The following is a 26,475-nucleotide window of genomic DNA, read 5'->3' on the forward strand; positions in this document are numbered from 1 at the left end:
TGAGACTAATTAGCTCAGACCGAGTGTAGGTCAAGCGGTTTGGACCGGAGGAGCCAGAGGTAGCGGCCCTAAGCGCGTCCGTTGCGCGAACGGGCGCAAACGGGCTTACCTCTGGCGCACCTCCGGTGACCCTACGGCGCCCCCGCTGCGCACCGTCGCTGCGCACCTGTCTAGCGGCCATCTTAAATGGCCAGCAGGGTGTCGCATGGGTCCTGGCAGGGCGAGTGTCTCTCCCTCACCTAAGATGGCGCTCAGAGTGGAGGACTTCTCCCCACTCCAAAATGGCGCTCGAAACCGGCGCGATGGTCCTGCAGTGCCCCCGAGTCCCTTCTGTCCCACAAAATGTGGATATGAGATGGTTATAGTGCGGGTGAGAGCTCCCTTATTCCCCCTAAGCGGTCCTAATAGTTAAAAGCGCGTAGCGCTTGGCGCAGTAAAATACAAGCGAAGCTTAGTACAATTTAAAAATTACAAGCAGGAAGGTTACAGCAAGAGGAGCATTAAGCGCGCAGCGCTAGAGCAGCGTTAGCACTGTTCTCTCGTACTATTTCACCACTGTATCTTTCACTCACATTTTGTCACTTCCTATTTTTTCTCATTCTGTCAGTTTTATCCTAATTTTCTCCATATTTCTTACTCTTGTCCTCTTTCTCGTGCACTTTCCTCTTCCCTGTGTGTCTCTTTCGCTCCCTCTGTTTCGCTCTCTACTGTCCCCTTTTTCTGACTATTTCATTCTTTCTACATTTTTTTTTATACTTTATTCCTCGTTTTTGTTTGACTTTCTCTCCTTCCCCTCCTATTTTCAGCTGTTTTATTATTTAAATAAACACAACACCAATAGTTGTCTTTAGTCTCAACTCTGGCCAATTTTTACAAAACCGGTGACTCGCATGCATTAGTAGCGAAGGACGACGCAATGCCCTCTTCCCAGTGCCTAGAACCTGTAACACAGACTACAGCTCTTCCCTCTTCAACCTACATCTTATTGCCGTGGCGCGCATTTATTTTCATTGCAACCTACTCCTTTTCAGTCTTTATTTTTTGTGATAAGGACGCCAGAATTTCGAATTGCCTCAATAGCTAGTCTGCCCCTGCTCACTTTTACGGAGCTTTACTGTAGCCTACGATGATTACAGAACGCATGTTGAAAGTGTGTCTCAGCCTTTGCTTATTTCAGCACTTGGCAACAAATCCTAAAGCCTATCCATAAACCTATTCTATCTATCTATCTATCGCCCTCACTCTATTTATCTATCGCCCTCACTCTATTTATCTATCGCCCTCACTCTATTTATCTATCGCCCTCACTCTATTTATCTATCGCCCTCACTCTATTTATCTATCACCCTCACTCTATCTATCTATCACCCTTCACTCTATCTATCTATCTATCTATCTATCTATCTATCTATCTATCTATCTATCTATCTATCGCCCTCACTCTATTTATCTATCGCCCTCACTCTATTTATCTATCGCCCTCACTCTATTTATCTATCGCCCTCACTCTATTTATCTATCACCCTCACTCTATCTATCTATCACCCTTCACTCTATCTATCTATCTATCTATCTATCTATCTATCTATCTATCTATCTATCTATCTATCTATCTATCTATCTATCTATCTATCGCCCTCACTCTATCTATCTATCTATCTATCTATCTATCTATCTATCTATCTATCTATCTATCTATCGCCCTCACTCTATTTATCTATCACCCTCACTCTATCTATCTATCACCCTTCACTCTATCTATCTATCTATCTATCTATCTATCTATCTATCTATCTATCTATCTATCTATCTATCTATCTATCTATCTATCTATCTATCTATCTATCTATCTATCTATCTATCTATCTATCTATCTATCTATCGCCCTCACTCTATCTATCTATCGCCCCTCACTCTATCTATCTATCTATCAATCTATCTACCTATCTATCTATCTATCTATCTATCTATCTATCTATCTATCTATCTATCTATCTATCTATCTATCTATCTATCTATCTATCTATCTATCGCCCTCACTCACTCTATCTATCGCCCTCACTCTATCTATCGCCCTCACTCTATCTATGTATCGCCCTCACTCTATCTATCTATGTATCGCCGTCACTCTATCTATGTATCGCCCTCACTCTATCTATCTATGTATCGCCCTCACTCTATCTATCTATGTAGCGCCCTCACTCTATCTATCTATCACCCTCACTCTATCTATCTATCACCCTCACTCTATCTATCGCCCTCACTCTATCTATCGCCCTCCCTCACTCTATCTATCTCCCTCACTCTATCTATCTATCGCCCTCACACTATCTATCTATCGCCCTCACTCTATCTATGTATCACCCTCACTCTATCTATCGCCCTCACTCTATCTATCTTCCTCACTCTATCGCCCTCACTCTATCTATCGCCCTCACTCTATCTATCTATCGCCCTCCAACAGCATCACTCAGGGGCACCACAAAATCACTATGCGCTACCACAGCATCACTGAACGCTACAACATCACTGAACGCTACACCATCACTCAGCGCCACCACCGCATCAATCTGTGCAACCATTCAACAACAACTGGTTCAAATATGTTCTCTCAATGTTTCAAGGTTTATTACAAATGTCACAAAAAGATGTTAATATTTCACTTCTGTTCTTGGATTTTCGTCACAATAAGATACACTGAACATAATCTTCACATAAAGTTTTTTACAAAACTTTAAGCTATTGCCATTATAAATTACAATCACTTTTATTTAAGTATTAATTATTTAAAAAAATTAAAAGCCATTGTTATTTGTAATATCAATACATCTAAGTCGCGCAAATACAACACATATTGCAATACAAATGCTAAAGATGTCACATTTGCGAAAGTTATAACTATTGGCATTGTAAAGGACAAAGCTATTAATTTCGCTATTTTCAAAACCAACACATAAATAAAAAATGTGTCATTTACAATAACAATAGCTCAAACTTTCCTAATGCGAGACCTATTGCATTGCAAATGCTTGTCTCTACTGGGGTCCCATACGGAGTGTGGCCCCTTCAGGCGGTTTGCACGCATCGTTCGGGGGGGGGTTTGATGCCATGCTGATGTGAGGTTTATTGAGCATGCAAACACACAAAGGCTTCTAGGCGCTTCTTGAGAGGGTGCATTATAAACACACAAAGGCTTCTAGGCGCTTCTTGAAAGGGTACATTATAAACACACAAAGGCTTCTAGGCGCTTCTTGAAAGGGTACATTATAAACACACAAAGGCTTCTAGGCGCTTCTTGAAAGGGTACATTATAAACACACAAAGGCTTCTAGGCGCTTCTTGAGAGGGTGCATTATAAACACACAAAGGCTTCTAGGCGCTTCTTGAGAGGGTGCATTATAAACACACAAAGAGCCGTGCTAACACCGAAACTACAAGACCCAGAATGCAAGGCGCGGTTTATTTAAGAAGTAAGCTAGCCTGGATGAGTGTCACGCGTGGCATGAGGGTTCCCTGTCCTCCCTTCCTCTCTCACTCTCTCTCCTGTCCCTCTCTTCCCTCATCCTCCTCGCCCCCCACCCCGCTCCTACTGATGCTCATAAACGGCTCCGCCTTTCATCAGCTGACATGCAAACAAAGATGGCGCCGGCGGAGCGGAGGATCCGGGCGGAGAGTGAGGGGGTCTGAGGGCAGGAGAGGGACAGGAGGGCAGGAGAGGGAGGGTGAGTGCACCCCCACCCCTGCGGGGGCCCGGAGCTGGCATCGGGGGTACGGGGGCTCCATGGGAGTGAGGGGGGCCCCGGAGGGACGGGTGGAGAGTGGTGGGGAGTGACAGCTGGGCAGGAACCTTGGGGTGTCAGGGAGAGAAGGGCAGAGCGTGATAACCCGGGGGGCGAGAGGGGGCAGTGCCAGTCCGGGGTCCCTGGCAGAGGGTGAGTGTGAGGGGCAGGGCAGGGAGGGGCTCCACCTCTGGGGGACAGTGACAGCCCTGGGGTGGGGGCCCTGGGACAGTGACACTCACCGGTGCAGGGTGGGGGCACAGTGACAACCCGGGGGGCAGGGGTGGGACCGTGGCATCCACTGGTGCAAGTGTGGGGGCACAGATCCAGTGACACCCGGGGGGGGGAGCCGGCACTCCTGCACTGACATCCTGGGGTCACCCCAGGCGTAGGGTGGCAGGCTCGGAGGACCTGGGAGAGAGGGAGTCTGAGGGGCTGACAGAGAGTGGCAGTCTGAGGGGGGCTGGCAGTGCCAGTCGGAGGGGGGCTGTCAGAGAGTGACAGTCTGAGGGGGGCTGGCAGTGCCAGACTGAGGGGGGCTGGCAGAGAGTGACAGTCTGAGGGGGGCTGGCAGAGTGCCAGTCTGAGGGGGGCTGGCAGAGAGTGCCAGTCTGAGGGGGGCTGGCAGAGAATGATAGTTTGAGGCAGCTTGAGGGCTGGCAGTGACAGTCTGAGGGGGGCTGGTAGAGCGTGACAGTCTGAGGGGGGCTGGCAGAGAGTGCCAGTCTGAGGGGGGCTGGCCGAGAGTGCCAGTCTGAGGGGGGCTGGCAGAGAGTGCCAGTCTGAGGGGGGCTGGCAGAGAGTGCCAGTCTGAGGAGGGCTGGCAGAGAGTGCCTGTCTGAGGGGGGCTGGCTGAGAGTGACAGTCTGAGGGGGGCTGGCAGAGAGTGCCAGTCTGAGGGGGGCTGGCAGAGAGTGCCAGTCTGAGGGGGGCTGGCAGAGAGTGCCAGTCTGAGGGGGGCTGGCAGAGAGTGACAGTCTGAAGGGGGCTGGCAGAGAGTGCCAGTCTGAGGGGGGCTGGCAGAGAGTGCCTGTCTGAGGGGGCTGGCAGAGAGTGACAGTCTGAAGGGGGCTGGCAGAGAGTGCCAGTCTGAGGGGGGCTGGCAGAGAGTGCCTGTCTGAGGGGGGCTGGCTGAGAGTGACAGTCTGAGGGGGGCTGGCAGAGAGTGCCAGTCTGAGGGGGGCTGGCAGAGAGTGCCAGTCTGAGGGGGCTGGCAGAGAGTGCCAGTCTGAGGGGGGCTGGCAGAGAGTGCCAGTCTGAGGGGGGCTGGCAGAGAGTGCCTATCTGAGGGTGGTGCATGGGAGTGACGGCCTGACGAGGGGCAGTGGCTGCTGGAGAGTGGGCAGCAAGAGCAGTCGTCTCGGAGGGCGGCTGGCACAGAGTGCCAGGCTCTGGGCGGCTGTGGGCATAGTGACCGCCTGAAGGAGGACCCCCCCCCGGGCCCGGTGGAGAGTGACAGCTCCGGGGACCGGAGTGACCATGCAGGCCGCCTTGTTCCCCGCGGACCCGGGCGGGCAGCGGAAGGAGGCCCGGGTGCTGGGCTCGGAGCTGGTGGAGAGTTACACGGTGGGTAAGAGGCATGGGGGGGCGGTGGGCAAACTAACACTGCTTCCTTTGGCATGCTCAGGCCCCCTTCCTCATCGAACAACCGGTCCCCCCTTACCCACAGGGTACCGCCTATCTCTGTGGCACTGCCTGCCCCTGACAGCATGCGCCCTGTGGCACTGCCCGCCCCTGACAGCACACGCCCTGTGGCACTGCCCGCCCCTGACAGCACGCTCCTTGTGGCACTGCCCGCCCCTGACAGCACGCACCCTGTGGCACTGCCCGCCCTTGACAGCACGCGCCCTGTGGCACTGCCCGCCCTTGACAGCACGCGCCCTGTGTTACTGACCGCCCCTGACAGCACGCTCCCTTTGGCACTGCCCACCCCTGACAGCACGCACTGCCCGCCCCTGACAGCACGCGCTCTGTGGCACTTCCCGCCCCTGACGGCACGCGCCCTGTGGCACTGCCGAACCTGACGGTGTAACCAGCTGCCCCTCCTTCTGCTGACCGCATGTATCCTGGCCACTGACGGTCTGTGCCCCTAAGCACCGCTCCTGAGCCAACGTCCACCACTGAAAGCATGCCCCTGGCGCTGCCCGCCACCTGTGACATGTGGGCAGTGCGTGCAGCAGTGGAGTATGGCTTTAAAGCACCGCCCACTCTGCCAATATTTTTTATTGGCTTGTGTCATTGTCCTTCGTAAACGCTGGCTTCAGATTTGTTAAAAGGCTTGTAAGTCCCTCCTCGGTGCCGCCTTGTCTGCATTTGTTACTTCCCATAAGGACTGGACCCTTTACTTGTCTTGTTACACGGTCTGCTCCATCTCGGCTGTGAGCACTTTTTTGTTCAATGATTTGCCCCGATTCCACCCACTAAGTCGCAGCATGCATTTATTTTTGATCGATCCTTCCTTTTAACTCAGATCCCACCCATCATCATCGCTCAACTTAAACCTGTCTTCTCACACTAAAGACCCTCTCCCTTCTAACCTGGTCCGTCCCCTCGAAAGTCGGTTTACTTTGCAGAGACTTGTTAACTACACATTCCATTAAAAACACAGAATTCGGGCAAAAACTCCTAAAAGAGATCTTTGAAAACAAAGAAAATTAGGCAATGAGAGAGGTGATGATTTTGCCTCCCCCCCCAACCTAGGGAGAGAACCAAGCAGATGCCTTGAACTCAAAGAGCACAACTTCCTGAACGATTCGGTGGTGGCCCCATCCTCCTAGGACCACCCCAAGCACAGTTATGGGCAAAAATACAATCCCAACCAAAGGCCCTGCAAAGCATTATGGGACACGATTAGCAGAGGGCAGTGAATATTGTAGTATCCAATATCAAAACGTTCCTCAAGGGGCAGCAGCTCTGGGCTGAGCTGAGAGCTGATACTATACACTCTACAAAGAGCTGCAGTTCAACTTGTCGTTGTTAGGCGTCCCTCGACTAGTGGAACTGCAGCCTGATTCAATGCTTTTGCATTTGACTCGTGAGGGACACCTAGCAACGACTAGTGGAACTGCAGCCTGATTCAATGCTTTTGCATTTGACTCGTGAGGGACATCTAGCAACGACTAGTGGAACTGCAGCTCTTTGTAGAATTATTTTGATATTGGATACTATAATATTCACTGCCCACTGCTAATCTTGTCCCATAATGCTTTGCAGGGCCTTTGGTTGGGATTGCATTTTTGCCCATAACTGTGCTTAGGGTGGTCCTAAGAGGATGGGACCACCACCGAATCGTTCAGCATGATGTACTCTTTGTGTTCAAGGCGTCTGCTTGGTTCCCTCCCTAGGTTAGGGGGGACCCCAAAATCATCACCTCTCTCACTGATTGCTAAATTTTCCATTTTCACTTTTGTGAAATGACTATATGCATTTCAGCATGTAAAGACAGAGACACTTGTTAATTAACCAAAAGTATATGAGGTTACTGTTTCATTAATTGGAAGTCTGACCCCTTAATGATATGGTACCGTGCATCCGCCCAGCCTGCATCAAACTAGCACTACTTGATGTGGTTCAGTCAGGGCACGAGTCAGGGGTACAGAGTCAGGGGTACACACGGGTGTACGGCATCCACCCCGTCCACCTTGCCAAGAAGTTGGGCCCCACTGAACAATGTGCTGAACTCGTCCCGGTGTCATTTCCAAACACCAGGGCACGTTCAGCAGCGCCTGCACGTTGTCTGTTTTCGATTGCAACAACGTGCAGGTGGGGGACAGGACGGGGCTCTCCTATTTCTGAGTCCTGCAAAGGCCGAGTCTCGGGGGTCTTCAGGTCTCCTTTGTTCGAGTCTCCTGTCTGGCAGCAGTCAGGAGCCTCACACCTGATGCAAATACAGCAGAGGGGAAACAAAGGCTCGCACCTTGTTAGCACTTCACACACACTTAGGAGAGGCAGCTTTTCACTTTGTTCAGTCCTTGTTTAGGAGATATGCATGCACGGTAAGAATGTCAGCTGTGTTGGTCTTTCCCAGTATTTACACAAAGCAAATCGCAATTATATAGAGGTTACTACACCTGAGGAGGCGTTGAAATAATTTAAGTACCACTTTTTTTCTTGTATAGCCCAACGCAGGGTGTCAGAGTGCTTTACTTCAACACGTGATTATTACATGTACAATAAATTATATACGTTTGTAAACAAATGTACAGGATGTGTTACATAAAACTGGGGGATTGCAAGGGGTTAGAAGTCACATATCCTTTTCCATAGGTCACTGTGCTATTGCCCTCGCAATGCGCTCACATGTACACATGATAGACCCACTAAACATATATGTGAGGACTTTAGATATGTCACTTCTTGTGATGCCATTTCCTGTAAAGTCGTGGCTTGTGATGCCACTTTCAATGATGTCAGTTCATTTGATGCCATGAGTGATGATGTGCGCCGTAATGTCTAACTAGGTTAGTACCCCCCCACACTTCTTTTTTTGTGCCCTGGGTACCGTGCATCGACCCTGCATCACTCGTACCGTGCATCCACCCAGACCTTTGAGCTTCTCCTAGCGTCGTTGTGCGGCTCCAACTGGCCCTGTCTCCATCGGCAGAGGCCTCTGGTCCCTGGTTCCAGCTCCTTGTTTACCTGCCTGGTGCAGTCTCCAGAGACGCTGCTGCTATTTCCAGCGGTCTCCTAGTTGCTGTCTCTCTCTGCGCTGCTCCACTCCTGTCCCAGGGCGCCCTAGTGCCTAGAGACCGCAGTCAGGCTTCGAAGCCTTGCACCTGCCTCTTTCTTTCTTTAATCGATGCATCCACCGCCTCCCTGCCCGGTCGCCTTTAGCTGTTCTAGTTGTGTTTGTGTAGCGCCTGGTAACATATGCTTTACGTGATTATAGGTCATTTTGAATTTATTTCCATATTTCAATGGCTGCACTGGATTGTATATTAAATTGAACAGCAGTATGGTGGATGATGTCATCAGTGATGTCCATGGAGATGTCATGAGTGATGTCATAAGCAGTGCATGTTGAGGGCGACATTTATACTTAACTGGGTGAACTAGAACTGGTGGATTTCAGTGTTGGAGTTTAAAAAAATATTTTTTAATTGATATTTTCACACAACTATAACTTCATTTTAACCTTTTGTTTTTTCAATGAAAAAATATCAATTTCTTCGCTCCTCCTTCCATTGTCTGTCCTTTGCTCAAGCAGTGTTTGATTTATTTAGGGTCTGGTTGTAGGCTTGGCCGGAGGGCCCTTCTTGTTTGGAGCTCCACGTGAGGGCCCTTCTCGTTCTGAGGTTGGCTTGAGCTCCCTTCTAGTTCGTGGCTCAGCCATAAGGCCCTTTTGTTCTGAGCTCGGTTTGAACATCCCTCTAGTTCTTGGCTCGGCCGTAGGGCCCTTCTTGTTCGGAGGTCGGTTTGAGCTCCTTTTTAGGGCTCGGCTGAACGCGCGGAAGCGCGTCTCCGCCGAGAACTTATTGTGGCCGTGTCTCCTTTCCAGGAGACATTCCTGGCCGCGTGCATCGCCTTGGAGGCGATTCGAAACGATCACGCGCACGCGAACGCGCTCGCTGCATTCTCTCAGACACACACACAAGCGCCCATGCACCCACGCACGCACATACAGGCCCCCCCACGCTGCATTCTCTCACACACACACACACAAGCGCACATACACACGCGCACGCACAAGCGCACCACCCCTCCCGCCTACAACACTGCTTGTTTTATTAGGCTTTCGAAGGACTCCAATTAATTAATTGGAAGAGTCGTTTTTTCGATGCCTGAGAACGTACCTACTGCTCAGCTTCACGGTTACTCTTACGAAGTATACTATAACTGCATTAACCAGAATATCAGTCCTGCTCTTTTAGAAAGGTTTGGAGTACTCTGGAGAGAATTTCAATTATGCTTCAGACTTAAGAACACAAGAATATTACACAACGGGTTCCGTTTCTAAGCCAGGACTCAATTGCATCGCCAGAATCCACAAAGCTTGAGGGAGATCTCTCCTAATCCAACAATAAAGATATTACTAAAGTGTGTTCCTAATGTATCGGCATACAACCCTATATTATATCGCATTAACTTGCAGACTTTTGCTTTCTCAATGTAACATCTCTCAAACCCTTGTCCATTCACCTGTTTCTCCTTCAAACGAGTTAACTTTAGGGAATCGAACTGCACGTTTTGCCCTGACCCTGCAGCCGGTCTTCACCAGAGCTGTGTGTATTTGACATTATCCGTGATGGCGGTACCAACTGGGAGCTGTAATGTACCCCGCAGCCGTCACTTTGTCCGCAAATGAGCAGAAACACGTCACAAGATGTAATGGCGGCTGGAAAGGTAAGAGGGTTAAACGAGCCTCCAATCTTCCTCCAGGAGGCCGGTGGCCAGACTGATACCCGGGTTACAAAAAATGATATTTCGTTACATGAAATGTGGGCTGGAGCACTTTAACACTGAGCCATTTTTACGAGGTAATTAGACTTTTATAATGGCCAATTAAATTTGGAACTTGCACGTTTGAACAAATTCATAGACGGCTGCCAAACAGTGAAAACTGACGTCTAACAGGCAACGAACGACCTCTGACTCAGAGCTCCATCAGATGTACCAAATGAAAACCTTCTAGATTCTTTAGGGCCAGCACCATACCTTTTTACTCCACCTACTGGGCACACTCTTCACTCGGAGTCTGCCATATGCGTGACGTGAGGAGAGCGCCCCACCTGCTCGTTGACTTTGGAATGCGAGGGTCCCTGCTGGATCAGAAGCTTGACAATCTGGGCGTCTCCCTTCCAGGCAGCGAGGTGAAGCGGGTAGCAGCCCTTGCAGTCCCCCACGTTCGTTATTGCATCGTTCCTCAGCAGCGCTTCCACCACGTCCCTGCAAGAGAGAAGAAGCAGGCAATCTGAGAAAAGGGGGGCGTCTGTGAAGAGGAAGTGAACGGCCAACACCCCAAAAGTGGCAGCTGAGAGCATCAACTAGGTCGGTACAATGGCTTTTCCTCAATGCAAGCTTCCCATCATGTGCTCCTATACTGTATGCAGAACATTTCGGATGCACCAGTTGCACCCCACACAAAGACCCTGATTAGGAGTTACTGATCACATCAGATACTCTAGTCTAGAGATTATTTATTGGATTCGACAAATAACTCCAGTAACAATCTGCATCCAGGAAATCTGGGCATAACATCCTGGTTTTGAATCTTACTGCACGAAAATAAGCACGTTCCGTTAGTTTCTGGGCCTTTTCCCATGGTAGATATCGGCAAGATTGACATGCCAACATTATGCCCGGGGAAAATGGTGCTTTTCGAGAACCTTTCAAGTGCTGTCATTGGCGTTGGCGCACACATTGCAAGGAGGTGCAGCAGGAGCAGTGGCACCGGGCCGACAGGCGTACTGGTGCACTGCACCACATTTATGGGTGCCTTTTTCTACCCAGCCATAGGGAATGGGTCTGTTTTCAGTACTTGCATTAGGACCAATGACACACTTGCTATGCCACTGTGAACAGGTCGGATTTCATACAGGGATGCAGAGAGGATGAAAAGCTCTGTGGTCCCATTCAGTGTATAGCTTTGATCGACGGGAACATTGACAGGCTGGTCTCGCGATGTTTTTACTGCTGGCGGAACTCTGCTCCGGTGAATGAATGTAATCGGTTCAGAGCCGTGAAGAAATCCATTCCATTCCACGTTTATTTACCATTGTAATGCCATGAGTAAAATTGCACCATGAGACTGGCAGAAACACAAATAGTTTTTAAATAGAAAAATGTGACAAATCCAGGTTTTGACAGCTCAGTTGGCAATCTCGAGAGAACAAAGTGACACTCTTTGATAGAGTCTATCTTTCAGCTTCAACATTCCTCACAACGCTGTGACTGCCCGCCCTTCTGAGACGCCGTAGCCCGCCGCCATTACACAGCGGAGCTCTGAACCCGCCCGCGCACGGGCACTAAATTGAAAGCAAGAGGCCAAGTTAATACAGGAACATTTTAAAAGCAGTAAGGCGTCTTTAAAGCGAAACCCTAGCCTGGGTGTCACTTAACCTTTCTTCGCCAGTCCCGGGCGGATGGGAGCCTATGACTGGGGCTGTCAAAAGCAGATTTGTGAGAGTAGATGTACTCACTCAGGATGGGGTGGCATCTGAGGCAGGGGTAATAGCAACTTTGACATATGGCACTTGTGTTGGGCTGTTTCTCTGCTTTTAGCAGTTGTGTGCCCAGCAGCAGTAGTGCCTGCAATGGTAAATGACAGAAGTCGATAGCACAAGTGGTTGATGTGATGATTACAAGTGTTGAAGCAGAGGGGGTGGATGTGGTGAAAATGCTTATAAGTACAACAGTAACTTACAATATTATTATAATATAATATTATTGCCAACATTGCTTAATATTTTGCAACAGCTATCATCTTTATACACCAATACAGACTTTGCTAAAAATTTAATGCAACACATTGTCATATACAATGCCAATAACTCAAACTTTAATGCTGCGAGACCTATTGCATTGCAAATGCTTGTTAGTTCTTGGCTTGGTCAGATGACCCTTCTTGTTCTGAGCTCCACATGATGGCCCTTCTCGTTCTGAGGTTGGCTTCTAGTGCATGGCTTGGCTGGGGGTGCTGGGGATGGGGGTGTCTGTCTTCATTGCACCGCCACTCGTGTAGTAGCTGCCCATTGCCGTGATTGTACAGTGGTTACTACTCTGCTGTGTGTGATCCGGTTCTCACTATGTGGTGCATAACTCCTGTTATTGGAGCCTCACAAGTCTGCAGAACTGTAGGAAGCAAACAATATTTAAAACAACCTTTTATTAGCTAATACAAATACAATGTATCTGCCCAGGCCTAAGTTTAGTCTGCACAGACCCGCTGCTCGCGTCCTTGGGACAGTTATAGCTCATTTGACGCTCTTCGAAGGATGTTTAGGCTGCATAAACTATTTTGAGGACTGTGGATACGCCACCTTGAATATGGTGCGTGCTCTTGTGTATGTTCCAGTTGGAACTGGCGGATCTGTCCTACAGAGCTACAAGTAGCACGGCTACCTGTCTGCCCCGTGTGTCTGTGCTTGACGTCACTTCTCGCGTGTTTTTGGCCTTCCCTAAGGAGGACTGTACCGCGTTCCTTACTCTTAAAGTCTGCTTTTGTCCATATGTCCAAGAGGGCTGGACTCATGGCAGGCTTTCGATCAGTAGCAGCACCCCCCCCTAGTGCCTTGAAACCCTCGCGGGTATGTAGTGCGCTCTATAAGTGAACTGATTGATTGATTCGTTTCAGGATCTCCACTGACTAAGTAAACGCGAATGAGCATCTTGCCTGGGTCAGCCCAGCAGCGCCTACACTACACCCCTTCTGTCTTCCAGGTGCTTGATTCGCTAGGTCAGACGCCATCATTTAAGGGTTTTATGCAAGAGCCTATGTTGCCTCTAGTGTTCGGGAGACATCGGCTGTTATCCGTATTTTGGAGAAGTGTGGCTCAATGGTTAGAGCGGCAGACCCTGATGCAGAGTTCTGGCCAGGGGACCACGGTTCAATTCCCGCCTCGGCGGGTCTTGGGCTCAAAAATTCCACGGACCTGATAATTCTCGCCTCGGTGCCTATTCCAATCATGGGTCCCACTCTGCAACTCTGGGCAATAGTTTGCTTAATCTCCACAACGGCCCCCACAACGCTAAGGATGCCTGGCCTCCACCTTGGGGGTGCCCAGGAGTGGACACCTCACAGGGAAAGCCAGGAAGGGTTCCACAGCGGTATTCGTACAAGCGCCTTGAGACCCTTGCGGGTGATTAGTGCGCTATACAAGTATCAATTTACAATTTACATTATGTGGGAGGTTGGTCTGATACAGGTGTGTTGATACAGGACGGGCTGATTATTGTCAGAGTTTTGGGACATTCACACAGGCGATACATTTCCATACCATAAGTCTTCGTTCAACTCCTTTACAAAGTTTGGGTCAGCTAAGAAGCTGGCCTAGTCTGCCCTAAGTTAGTTGGGGTTCGGATACAGGGGGTGGGAACTGAAAAGCTGAACTCGGGCCCATCCCTGAGAGGGTTCATAGATCCCAAATCTTCTTCCGCGCATCACACAAGGGGAATCTGTGGCCGAGGTAAGTGGCCGCTCCCTGGCGGGTTGGGACCCGGATTAGGAGTCCTTTTTAAGTCAAGCCTGCGCAGCTCTGCCATGCATGTTGTATCGGAGTATGGACTTTAAGCCCCGCCCACTCTCCGCCCATATTTGTCATTGGCTTGTGCCATTGTGCTTCGTAAATGCTGGCTTCTGATTCGTTAATAGGCTTGTTCGTCCCTCCTTAGTACCGCCTTGTCTTCATTTGTAACCTCCCATGAGGACGGACCCTTTTACTTCGGTTGTTACAAGGCACGTCTTATTCACTCTGTAAGCACTATTTCCTTTAATGGTTTCTCCTACTGCAGGCACTACATGCTTTCCAGCAACATTCAAGGCGCCATGCGCACTGTCACGGGGCGCTTTCACGAAAAAAGCATTTCTTTGTCAACTTGACAAACAAAAGCTTTTTTGGTAAAAGCGCCCCGTACTGCGCTTTCACTTTAACAGCACGCGTGGACCTTTCTTTAGACACGGCTCGTCTAAAGAAAGTGTTGTGTTGCGCATGGGGCGCTTGTAAACAACAAGCATTTGCAAAGCAATAGGTCTCGCATTTTAGAAACTTTGACCTATTGGTATTGTAAATGACAATGCCTTTTATTATTGCAGGTTTTTTAAACGCAAATAAAAGGCATTCTCCTGTTCAATGCCAATAGCTCAAAATCTTGCAATTGCAAGACCTATTGCATTGCAAATGCTTGTTCCTGGTGCTTCCATGAGAAGGAGGACAGTAAGCCCATCTGGGTCTAATTCTGGAGGTCTCGTCCCCTGGAGAAGCCATCGGGGGACCCTTCTGTTTGGCCCCTCCTAAGATAGCCAGCTGCATCAAGATTGGCCAGAAAGTTTTATAGGAATGACTGACCTGGACTCTGCTGTCGACCGGCTGCTTTCACACTTTATAAGTAAGCGGCAGAAACCTGGACTGCCACTGAACATCCAGTCCAAACACTTGTAGATTAAGGATCTCGACCGTGGTCAGTCGTGGCCGTGCCCAGGCCGTGGTGGCTTGGTGACTGGCTGCACATAGAAGCCCATTAGCAAGGGCGAAGCGCTGTTTCTTAGCGGTGGGGCTGCACTTAGAGGTGGGGCTGCTCTTAGAGGTGGGTATCAACACACCAGTGGCTTAACCAGTGCTTAATTTGAGGCAGAGGTTGAAGGAAAAAGGCCCACCAGCAGTTTTTTAAGTTTTTTGTTTTTTTAATATGAAGATTAGGGGTGGGTGGAATGTTTCCTTCTGGCCACAGAATTGGTGACTCGACATTGCTCTTGTACCGCTGAGTTCTGGTAAAATTCCACCAATCGCCGCGTAGCAGAATTTGTTTCCCGCAAGGCTCCAGAAATGTGCGAGTGACATTTGGGTTTTCCTAGGGCAATTTTCCAGCGAGGTCAGAGGTTGCTTTTGAGTAGAGTTTCTACTTGAGCGACACCGAGATCTACTCGAATGGCCATGTGTTCTTGCGAACCGCATGGTGGCGCTCACACTGTTTTTTCATTGCTGCTCGCGCTACTGGCACTATATTACAGCATGGCTTGGCAGCTCGGGCTGGACTGTTCCCATGAGGCACAGAGTCAGACTGATTTGCATATAGCCATGTCTGAACTGGGGTGGCGAAGTGAGCTAAAGAACGATGATGGATTCAACCCAGATCTGGGACTGGGAGTGAATGTCTGAAAAGTTTCAGTGCTCCGTCCATCATCTCCTTGTGTTTGCTTTGTTCGCACTAAGTTGGCAGGGTATGCCCAGGCGTGGGTCCCTTGCTCACTTTGCCACTGGATTCAAGCTAGCCTGGCTGATGAAGGGTGTTACCCAGAAACCGGTCCCAGGATGCTTGTTTCCGGTTCAGGGAAGACCTGGCTTGGCAGTTCGGGCTGGACTGTTCCCATGAGGCACAGGGTCATACTGATTTGCATATGGCTGGGTCTGAACAGGGATGGCAAAGTGAGCGAAGAACGATGATGGATTCAGCCCAGATGTGTGACTATGGGTGAGTGTCTGAAAAGTTTCAGCGCTCCGTCCATCATCTCCTTGTGTTTTTCATATTGCAGCAAGATATGCGTATTTCCATGAGTTCCGCCCACCCCTAATCTAGCTCAATGAAGCTTGAACATACCAAAATAAAGCATAGCTTGATAAACAGAAAGCATACACATATCCCAACAATAAACACAAAAAAATTCAATTATGAACAAAAGTCTAGATTTCCACAAAGCAAAATTTGCAGGGTAATTATAAAGAAAAATGATGGACATGCATATACTACTGAGCACAAATACAGTCCTCCACTTTCTTGGGTCTTCTCTTCATAAGACTCAGAGTTTGGACATTCTTTCTTTCATCGAGATCCACAGTACTCTCGTAAGAATGTCCAACCAGCATTCGCCAGCCAAAATCATTACACAGAGTGACTTTTCTTACATTCCTCTACTTCCCATCTGCCAGTCGCACACTGTTGGCATTTGCTTCAGGCGCTTCCATAGGGCTTGACCGTCTGGAACCGCCCTCCTTCGAACTTCCTACATTACACACATTCACTCGAGCCCCTTTTTAGAGCCTTCTTTTATCCTTTTATTCTGGAATTATGCCTCGGACCATACTGATCTTCTTTACCCTATCATCTATCAACCCCAGCTTATCATGTTATCCATCTGAGCAGGAACAGCAGCACACACTACCCTTCCTTTCAGTAAAAAGAACGGGGTCCCACCAGTGACTCAGTGTAGTGTCCTCCTGTAGCTCCAGAACATACTTTTCACTTCGTGCTTCCCATAGCCAATTGGCTGCATTCTCCCAACACCCGATTAAATCGCTCCACCAGACCGTTTACTCTGGGGTGATAAACAGTGGTTATGGGATGACTGATACCCTCTTTTTTGAGGAATGTTTCAAATTCCTCGACCGGAATTGTGGCCTGTTATCTAAAATGACAACCTCAGGACAACCTTTCTGCCTAAAGATATTTTCACTTAAGGAATGCAGGTTAGAAGCCTTTATTTCCCTAAAGAATGCTGCCTCAGGGAATTTTTAGAAAATCAATACAGCATCACTGTCATACCTGCTATTAAGACCAAGGCAGTTGACCAGGAGGCTGGTATCAGGGACCACTGTTTCCCATGCTTTTTTTGGAAATCCCAAAAGCACAACAGGTATCTTAGACATTGTATGAGATTTTTTTACTACATGTAGTTGTAGTACATATATAATAAAAAAATTAAAAAATCTCAATTTCCTTGTCAACACCGGGCCACCAAAAACTTAGTTTCTGCTCTTCTTTTAATGGCCGACTTACCTCTGTTTTACATGCAATGGAACCAACAGCCTTTGGCACAAACTTACTGGAACTACCAACCTATCACCCCTTCTGATGTATCACCCACGTCTGACAACTCTTCCCACACAGATCTGAATTTGCTCTGCTCTCCTTTTCCATCTTTCTTAAAGACCTCCTTACATGTCAACTGTAAGGCTTTGTCTTCCAACAATGCGTGCCTCGATTCATCCTCCAGCTTGGCTCTCCTACATGATTCTTTTACCTGGACCATGAAAAGAAGCCCCACAATCTATGATCTCCGACCCTCGCGCACCTGGTTGCACAATACACAGGCGCTATTCCACAAGCACAACTTTTTCCTTGGTTGCGAGGTGTCACACATTCATTTAATGGAGAACAAAGCATAATTAGAAATGATGGGGAACATAATTTCTCCCTTCCATTTAATGCAATAGCTAAACATATGCACTACAGCTAACTCCTTTCAGCATCATTAAAAATGCTGCCCGTCGAGTGAGGGGAACACGACTGAGTTTCAGAGAGGGCAGTTCTCACGGGTCTGCACAGTGCTCCCAGACCAAGGTGTCTCCTTTGCCTCTTGCCTCCCATCCTTTTTTGCAGCTTTGTACAGGAGACACTCAATAGTTGAAGTAGAAGTCGTATTACGTAGATGTGCCACCCCTGTGTTGGCGTTCACCATTAGGATTGTGCACCCAGTCATCGCTACATTGGTGCACATACTGGCTCCTGCACCACACCAGGAATTTTAGGTACCTGCTGGGGGAAATGGAGAGGGGATAGGTCGTGGGGACCTTATGACCTCACCTATTGCATTAACGCCCTTGTTCTGATCTGTTATCTGAATCATTTGTGTGATTCTGTCTTCTGTGGCTGGGCTTCCATCACATGTTAAACTTCTACAGCATGATAAATTGACCTGTGATGATCATACATTGTATTGTATTGTAATTGCATTTATATAGCACTTACTACCCCTGACGAGGCGTCGAAGCGCTTTTTCGGCGGGTAGCACGCTACTCCGGGACCCACAGAGGATTAGTGTTGCATTAGTATAGTGAAACATGCGAGTACATTTTAAGTGGTGGATAGGTTAGTCAGTTATTTGGATTTGGAATGATAGCAGAAGGATAGAGTAGGACAAAGGTTTGTATTTATTTATCGCTCGCTTGTTGACGCACGCTATTCAGGGAGCCTATAAAGGATTAGTGGTGAATTAATATGGTGAAATATGAGGTAATTTCAGTGGTGGATATTAGTCTGTTACTTGGAGTGAAAAGGATAGCGGATGGATAAAAGGGTAAGAAAGATTTGCATTCATATAGCACTTGTTACCCCTGATGGGTGTTGAAGCGCTTTTCTGGCGAGTAGCACGCCACTCCGGAACCCATAAAGGATTAGTGTTGAAAATTAGTATAGTATAAATATGAAGTAATTTGAGTAGTAGATATGTTATTCAGTTATTAGTATAGTTGAATATGGAATTTGAGAAGTGAACATGTTAGTCTGTTAATTTTGATTGAAAAAGGATAGTGGAGGGTTAAAGAGTGAAGGATTTTTTAATTTTTTTAGGTCTTAGCAGTAGGAAGAGGCTTTTGGATGAGTAAAAAGGAGTTTTGGAGGGAAGGAGTCAGAGGGCAGCATTTCTGGCCCTAGTCCCGACCAGTCTCAAACAGGCCCAAACAGGCAACTACCCTTGTCCTCTCCACCCTTAACAGGCCCAAACAGGCAACTACCCTTGTCCTCTCCACCCTTAACGGGCCCAAACAGGCAACTACCCTTGTCCTCTCCACCCTTAACAGGCCCAAACAGGCAACTACCCTTGTCCTCTCCACCCTTAGCCTCGACGCCCGGGCAGAGACGCCCTAAGCCTGGCCTTTCTTGTAGCCCTAGTAATCAGGTGACCCCTTCAGCCAATGGGAACCCTAGCCCTAACACTATCCAATCACAACACTAGCCCTAACATCTAGAACCAATAGGAGACCAGGACCTTACAGCCAATCTTAGCCCAAGGACCCAATCAGTTCAAAAAACCCTGATCTCAACATCCAATAAAGGCCCTAGCCCTACCACTAGTCCCAACACTAGTCCAAGCAGCCAATGGTACAGGTAGATCTAGTCCCTACTTCCAATAGAAAGCCTAACCCTACTCTTAGTCCCACAACTGGTCCAACAACCAATCACACCAGAAGCCCTAAATAGCTACTTCCAATTAAAGGTCTAACCCTAGCCCTAGTCCCACCCTACTCCCAACAACCAATAACATAGGAAACCCTAGTCCCTACTTCCAATAGAAATCCTAACCCTAGCCCTAGTCCCAACCCTGCAATGATTGAATCACAGACCGAGAAACCAATCAGAAGCCTCAAATACCCAACCAATGAGGACATTAACCCTAACCCAATAGAAACACCAGATACAACCACCAATCAGAGTACACATGTGCCAACCACTAGCACACCATATAAGGTCCCAGCAACCTCAGACAAGGTTTGCTGGCCAGGGAGCTGGAAGCTGCTTGCTCCTGTTCAGAATCTCCTAGGAGACAGACGGGCTCAATCCACAACTTTGGACTTCAACAGGTAAAGGCTTCACTAACTCGAAATCTAACAATACTGTTTGAATGAAGCTTTACTCCCCCTGCTGGCCAAAAAACGAAGTGCACAGGCACCAGTAAATACAGTTTAAGCAGCTCACAGAAGCACCCTCTGATGTAGAAAATCCCTGTTGCTGGGGGGGGGGGAGGCAGGGGGGCTGGCCTCACTGGCTTGTGAGCACAAAATGGTGGCTGGGGGTGCACTGTTTGAGCACAGAGGCCTAAGCACAGAGCAAAGGAGAAATTTGGAGGGAAAACAGATTTGTCACCAAGGAATGAGAGGGACAAACTACAGAGGTTGGACTGCAAATCCCACAATTCAACACACTAAATGAAAGCAATCATGGGCAGGGAAAACCACACATTTAAAACACAACACAGGTGATAAAATATGCAATTACAGGCAGGCTAAAACTACAATTTTTAACTGTAACAGCCACAGGCATAGACAGTAAACACAGAAAATGAAAATCGTTTTTTAAACAACTTTTTGTCTTGGGAAGAGACAGCACTAGTCTGTCTCCTTACCACTTCCTGGACTCTGCTCACTGCAATCTGCAATCTGGGGCACATGTAGGCTGCAACTCACAAGATGGAGGAGAGTGATTTTGAGGACATGGCACTAAGGCCACGCCTCAATCGGGCCCTCTTCAAAGACCGCCCTTTTCTATGCCTTCCAGGACAGACCCAGTAATCTGTGAACGCGGTCCTCTGCGGGTGGCAGGAGCTCTGAGCATGTATGTGCTTCTGGGATCCCGTTCATTGTATGCCCTGCAGTAGTGCTGGGTTCATGTGTACACGAGAGCGAGAGAGCAGTTGGTATAGTATGACCAAAGGGCTGTATGCAGCCGTGGTGAGCGTGGTGTTCAACCCCTCCACTGAGACCCTCGCAGCGCTACCGATAGCGCTTTGTCCCTGTGGTGTTGGTGATAGGTTGAATGAAGCTTGCCACTTTTGATCTTTGATCTGATGTTAGTTTTTTTTCTTTTTTAGGTCTACATCATTCAGGTGAGCGTTGGCGCCCATCGGTGGACGGTGAAACATCGCTACAGCGACTTCCACGAGCTTCAAGAGAAGGTAAATCCTGAACTCCTCCTCAGTGGTGCAAAGTGAACAACCCTGATCTGACCATAGTTACAGGAAAGACTTTATTTAATGAATATGGGGCCCTCGATTGCAGAATCCAAGCTGGTGGCTTTGACCCCATGGTCTGTAACTCAGGGTTGGACAAAAACTGACTGTACCATTGGCAAACGGAAGTGGCCATCGTGGAACCGTTAATTGGATATGAAGTATAAAAATAAGACCGTTCTCTCTGCACATGTCTAGATTTCCCTCTTTGAATGTGTTTTTTTTTACTTTGAGAAAAAAACATTCTAAGATGCTGCCCATGTGCTGACGGTGGCTTCTTGGAATGTTTTTTCCTCAAAGTATTCCAAAATGGACGCTTGTATATGTGAAGGCTTGTGTATGCATTCTAATGCTCTGGTGGCTATCTGTAAGAGTTTCTACTAACCCTGGCCGTAGGATTACGCTTGCGTAGTTTGCACAACAATGCGCTACATGAATTGCACATAGCACAGTGCAAAAACACGTAGCATAGTGTAGCGAGCATTTTTTGCTTGCTCGCGGCCCTCAACGTCAAGTTGGCGACCACGAGCAGGCAAAATAACATCGGGGCGAGACTTTTTCCTCGTTCGCGATCAGCATCATCAAGTTACCGATTGCGAGCATGGAAAATAAACTTCCCGGCGAGATTCTCAATGCAGAGAGGTCAGGTTTCTCATTGCGAGTGCTTGAGTATGCTCTCGACGAGAATTTACCAGTCCGCGTTGAGAAAGCTGGAACTTGAGTACAAATCTACTCAAGCAGCAAAAACGGTTTGCAATGATTACACAGTGTGGACAAGCATCCGGGACTGTGCAATCAGTGCAAACAGCATTTTGCCCAGTTCACTACGCAGTTCACGTAGCTACGCGTAGTGCATAGTGCACTTCGCGTAGCTACGAGTAGCGCTACTACGCCCAGGGTTAGTTTCTACTTATTACTTTACCATTCCAAGTTAACCGCAGCCATTTCAAACTTTAAATTAGAAGTAAAGTATGTGCAGCGTTCCATGCACATGCAAGGAAGCAAGTGGCCTGACCGCAGTGTGCGGCCGCTGTGTCCTCGCAAAAAATATATAAAAACATTTTTGTTAAAACATTTTTTTTTAAAAGCCAGAGGGGAGGGGTGAGAGATACCAAAACCATGTGCTAAAACTGAGAGGAAAAAATAGTCCTCATGTCGGCTGTAGAAGGAGATACGTCATTTATTTATTTATTTTAAAGGTTTTATATAGCGCTGGCTAGACCAGGAGGTATCAGAGCGCTTTACATGAGCATCAGATCAGTTACAGGTTACATCGTTACAAAGGTTACACAATTAGAACATGGCAACATAGTTACTTGTAAGGTCAAGATAAACAATAAGCACAAATACGTAAGGGGAAAAGCAGGCAAGGGGAAAGATTCAGGGGGGGAAGGAGCTAATATTTTCTTCATCGAAGAAAAAAACAAAACAATTACCCATCTTTTCTATTTTTTAGCTAGAAATGCAGGCAAAGTGAAATGCTACACATCAAAAGAGAGAGGAGGGAGTGATTGTTGCAGAAAGGCCTTTTTAAACACCTGACAATCAGAAGTGTTAAAATCTAGCAGTATTCCAGGGGCATTACAACAAAGAATGTGGAGGAAAGCCACTGAACAAGGACTAGAAAACTAGATGGACAAGGAAGTCATCCAATCCTGAGCAGACTCTTGCCTTAAGATATATATCCTTACGGGCACCCTGATGCTACCTCCTAAAGCTCTAGCTTGGATTGATGGGTGTTGCATCCGCCGGCCTTGTAGGCCTGGTTCGTGCACCATCTGATCGCTTCCCCTTCCCCTTTCCCTCTTTGGTCCTCAGCCAGGCTGTTCCTCACACTTGAGTCCATTAATGCCTTTTTCATCTTTATTTTTCAGCTCAGCGCAGAAAAGAGAATTGACAAAAATCTTCTGCCCCCAAAAAAGATGATTGGAAAGAATTCCAAGAGCCTCGTGGAGAAAAGACAGAAGGACCTGGAGGTCTACCTGCAGGCCGTGCTGGCGCTCTTCCCTGTCGCGGCACCCAAAGTCCTCTCTCACTTTCTACACTTCCACTTGTATGTAAGTCAGTAGCCCTTGTGGGGGTCACTGAGGGGTGGGGGGTCTACCTGCAGGCCGTGCTGGCGCTCTTCCCTGTCGCGGCACCCAAAGTCCTCTCTCACTTTCTACACTTCCACTTGTATGTAAGTCAGGAGCCCTTGTGGGGGGTCACTGGGTGGGGGTCTACCTGCAGGCCGTGCTGGCGCTCTTCCCTGTCGCGGCACCCAAAGTCCTCTCTCACTTTCTACACTTCCACTTGTATGTAAGTCAGGAGCCCTTGTGGGGGGTCACTGGGTGGGGGTCTACCTGCAGGCCGTGCTGGCGCACTTCCCTGTCGCGGCACCCAAAGTCCTCTCTCACTTTCTACACTTCCACTTGTATGTAAGTCAGGAGCCCTTGTGGGGGGTCACTGGGTGGGGGTCTACCTGCAGCCCGTGCTGGCGCTCTTCCCTGTCGCGGCACCCAAAGTCCTCTCTCACTTTCTACACTTCCACTTGTATGTAAGTCAGGAGTCCTTGTGGGGGGTCACTGGGTGGGGGTCTACCTGCAGGCCGTGCTGGCGCTCTTGCCTGCCGCAGCACCCAAAGTCCTCTCTCACTTTCTACACTTCCACTTGTATGTAAGTCAGTAGCCCTTGTGGGGGTCACTGGGGGGTGGGAGGTCTACCTGCAGGCCGTGCTGGCGCTCTTCCCTGTCGCGGCACCCAAAGTCCTCTCTCACTTTCTACACTTCCACTTGTATGTAAGTCAGGAGCCCTTGTGGGGGGTCACTGGGTGGGGGTCTACCTGCAGGCCGTGCTGGCGCTCTTCCCTGTCGCGGCACCCAAAGTCCTCTCTCACTTTCTACACTTCCACTTGTATGTAAGTCAGGAGCCCTTGTGGGGGGGTCACTGGGTGGGGGTCTAACTGCAGGCCGTGCTGGCGCTCTTCCCTGTCGCGGCACCCAAAGTCCTCTCTCACTTTCTACACTTCCACTTGTATGTAAGTCAGGAGCCCTTGTGGGGGGTCACTGGGTGGGGGTCTACCTGCAGGCCGTGCTGGCGCTCTTCCCTGTCGCGGCACCCAAAGTCCTCTCTCACTTTCTACACTTCCACTTGTATGTAAGTCAGGAGCCCTTGTGGGGGTCACTGCGGTCTAAGGGGGGGTGTTGGTGTGAGAGGGTTGGCAGCCGGTCCTTCTTTCACTCCTGCTGTATGAACCATGTTTATTGGAATGGAGGGAGGGATAAGTTTCAACTTTGTGGTATCACACTGGCCCCTTCTTCAGTGCACAGTTACATTTAAGTTATGTTATTTAAGCCCACAGCCTCAGGGTATTATGGAGGGGTGTCTGGAAGGCCCAGGGTTTTATAAAGGGGTGTCTGGAAGGATCTGTTTTATGAAGGGGTGTCTAGAAAGATGTGGGTTTTTGAAGGGGTGTCTGGAAGGGTCAGTATTTTGGGAAGGGGTGTTTCAAAGTGCTGGGCTTCGGTGTTTGTGGTGATGGTTGGGGGTGAGTTTCTGTAAGTATCAGGTGTTGGTGTCGGTGTGGCTAGTGGTTATGGGGTTGAGTCTGACCAATGATGGGCGCCCTTGCTCCTCAGTTGTTGAGTTAATGAAAAGCTTATATTGATGCACTGCGAGTGTTTGCAGAATAGTTGATAATTCTGTGGAGGGGGCGGGGGTGGGGGGGCGGGCATCTGCACCACCTGATGCTGGCTTGAATTTTATTGTCTTATTTGTGTGTAAGGTGTGCATCTCCTCCCCAGAAAAAAAAGAAAAGGTTTCTAGAGCATTCCAGAATATTTTTAACCTTAATAATCGACCTCCGTTTGTTTGTTTTGTGTCTGTGAACAGAAGCTTTGAAGTGCACACAAGGGCACCTCCCCACACACTCTCGTCCTCACAGTGTGAGGTGCCCATCAAACAAATAGCATTTGTGTAGCGCGGCTAATCACCCCGGGGGTATCCAGACGCTGTGCTGCAGGTATCAGTCGAAGAGGCAGGTCTGGAGTCCCTTCCTGAAGTCCGTCAGCGAGGGTGCAGTGCGAAGGGGGAGGGTGACGGTGGTCCAGGCTTTGGTGGCGCGGTGGAGGAGTGTCCGCCGTAGCGGCTGCAGCAGATTCGTGGCGTCTGAGCGAGGGCGAGGTGTGCGAAGCGGTGGTCACAGGAGGGTTGGTGGAAGATCAGGTGGTGGTTCATGTAGGCGGGTCCTTGGTTGTGGAGGGCTTTTTATGCGGGGGTCAGACGCTTGAACTTGCTTCTCTTCTGGACGGGGAGCCAATGGAGGTCTGCCAGGTGCCGGGCGATGTGGGTACTCTTCGGCAGGTTAAGGCTCTATCTGTCTGTCTGTGTCTGTCTGCCGCAGTCTGGAGGTGAGGGCTGAGTGATAACTGCTCGTGTTCTGCTTCTGTCTGTCTCGGTCTCAGTCTCTGTCTGTGTCTCTGTCTGTCTGCCTCTGCCTCTGTCTCGGTCTGTCTATCTCTGTCTCTGTCTGTCTGTCTCTGTCTGTCTGTCTGCCGCAGTCTGGAGGTGAGGGCTGAGTGATAACTGCTCGTGTTCTGCTTCTGTCTGTCTCGGTCTCAGTCTCTGTCTGTGTCTCTGTCTGCCTCTGCCTCTGTCTCTGTCTGTCTCTGTCTGTCTGTCTGCCGCAGTCTGGAGGTGAGGGCTGAGTGATAACTGCTCGTGTTCTGCTTCTGTCTGTCTCGGTCTCAGTCTCTGTCTGTGTCTCTGTCTGTCTGCCTCTGTCTCTGTCTGTCTATCTCTGTCTCTGTCTGTCTGTCTGCCGCAGTCTGGAGGTGAGGGCTGAGTAATAACTGCTCGTGTTCTGCTTCTGTCTGTCTCGGTCTCAGTCTCTGTCTGTGTCTCTGTCTGCCTCTGCCTCTGTCTCTGTCTGTCTGTCTCTGTCTGTCTGTCTGCCGCATTCTGGAGGTGAGGGCTGAGTGATAACTGCTCGTGTTCTGCTTCTGTCTGTCTCGGTCTCAGTCTCTGTCTGTCTATCTCTGTCTCTGTCTGTCTGTCTCGGTCTGTCTGTCTCTGTCTGTCTGCCTCTGCCTCTGTCTCTGTCTGTCTCTGTCTGTCTGTCTGCCTCTGTCTCTGTCTGTCTGTCTCTGTCTCTGTCTGTCTGTCTGTGTCTGTCTGCCGCATTCTGGAGGTGAGGGCTGAGTGATAACTGCTCGTGTTCTGCTTCTGTCTGTCTCGGTCTCAGTCTCTGTCTGTCTATCTCTGTCTCTGTCTGTCTGTCTCGGTCTGTCTGTCTCTGTCTGTCTGCCTCTGCCTCTGTCTCTGTCTGTCTCTGTCTGTCTGTCTGCCTCTGCCTCTGTCTCTGTCTGTCTGTCTCTGTCTGTCTGTCTGCCGCATTCTGGAGGTGAGGGCTGAGTGATAACTGCTCGTGTTCTGCTTCTGTCTGTCTCGGTCTCAGTCTCTGTCTGTCTCGGTCTGTCTGTCTCTGTCTGTCTGCCTCTGCCTCTGTCTCTGTCTGTCTCTGTCTGTCTGTCTGCCTCTGCCTCTGTCTCTGTCTGTCTGTCT

At 49.0% G+C, this 26,475-nt stretch overlaps 1 protein-coding gene across 5 annotated transcripts in view; it reads left to right on the forward strand.

The window, feature by feature from the left end:
• Positions 1-5,113: 5,113 nt before the first annotated feature.
• Positions 5,114-26,475, forward strand: part of NISCH (nischarin) — a 186,180-nt gene continuing 164,818 nt past the window's right edge. For all 5 annotated transcript variants that reach the window (XR_013601160.1, XM_078661890.1, XM_078661891.1 and 2 more), the window contains exons 1-3: positions 5,114-5,345; positions 20,797-20,880; positions 22,809-22,991. Coding sequence is in view for 4 of the 5 variants with exons in the window: in XM_078661890.1 (XP_078518016.1) it covers positions 5,259-5,345; positions 20,797-20,880; positions 22,809-22,991 (354 nt within the window). In the remaining variant the exon portion in view is untranslated. The remainder of the gene's footprint in view (positions 5,346-20,796; positions 20,881-22,808; positions 22,992-26,475) is intronic.

Source organism: Lissotriton helveticus, chromosome 9 (assembly GCF_964261635.1).
Source record: "Lissotriton helveticus chromosome 9, aLisHel1.1, whole genome shotgun sequence".
Classification (NCBI taxonomy): domain Eukaryota; kingdom Metazoa; phylum Chordata; class Amphibia; order Caudata; family Salamandridae; genus Lissotriton; species Lissotriton helveticus.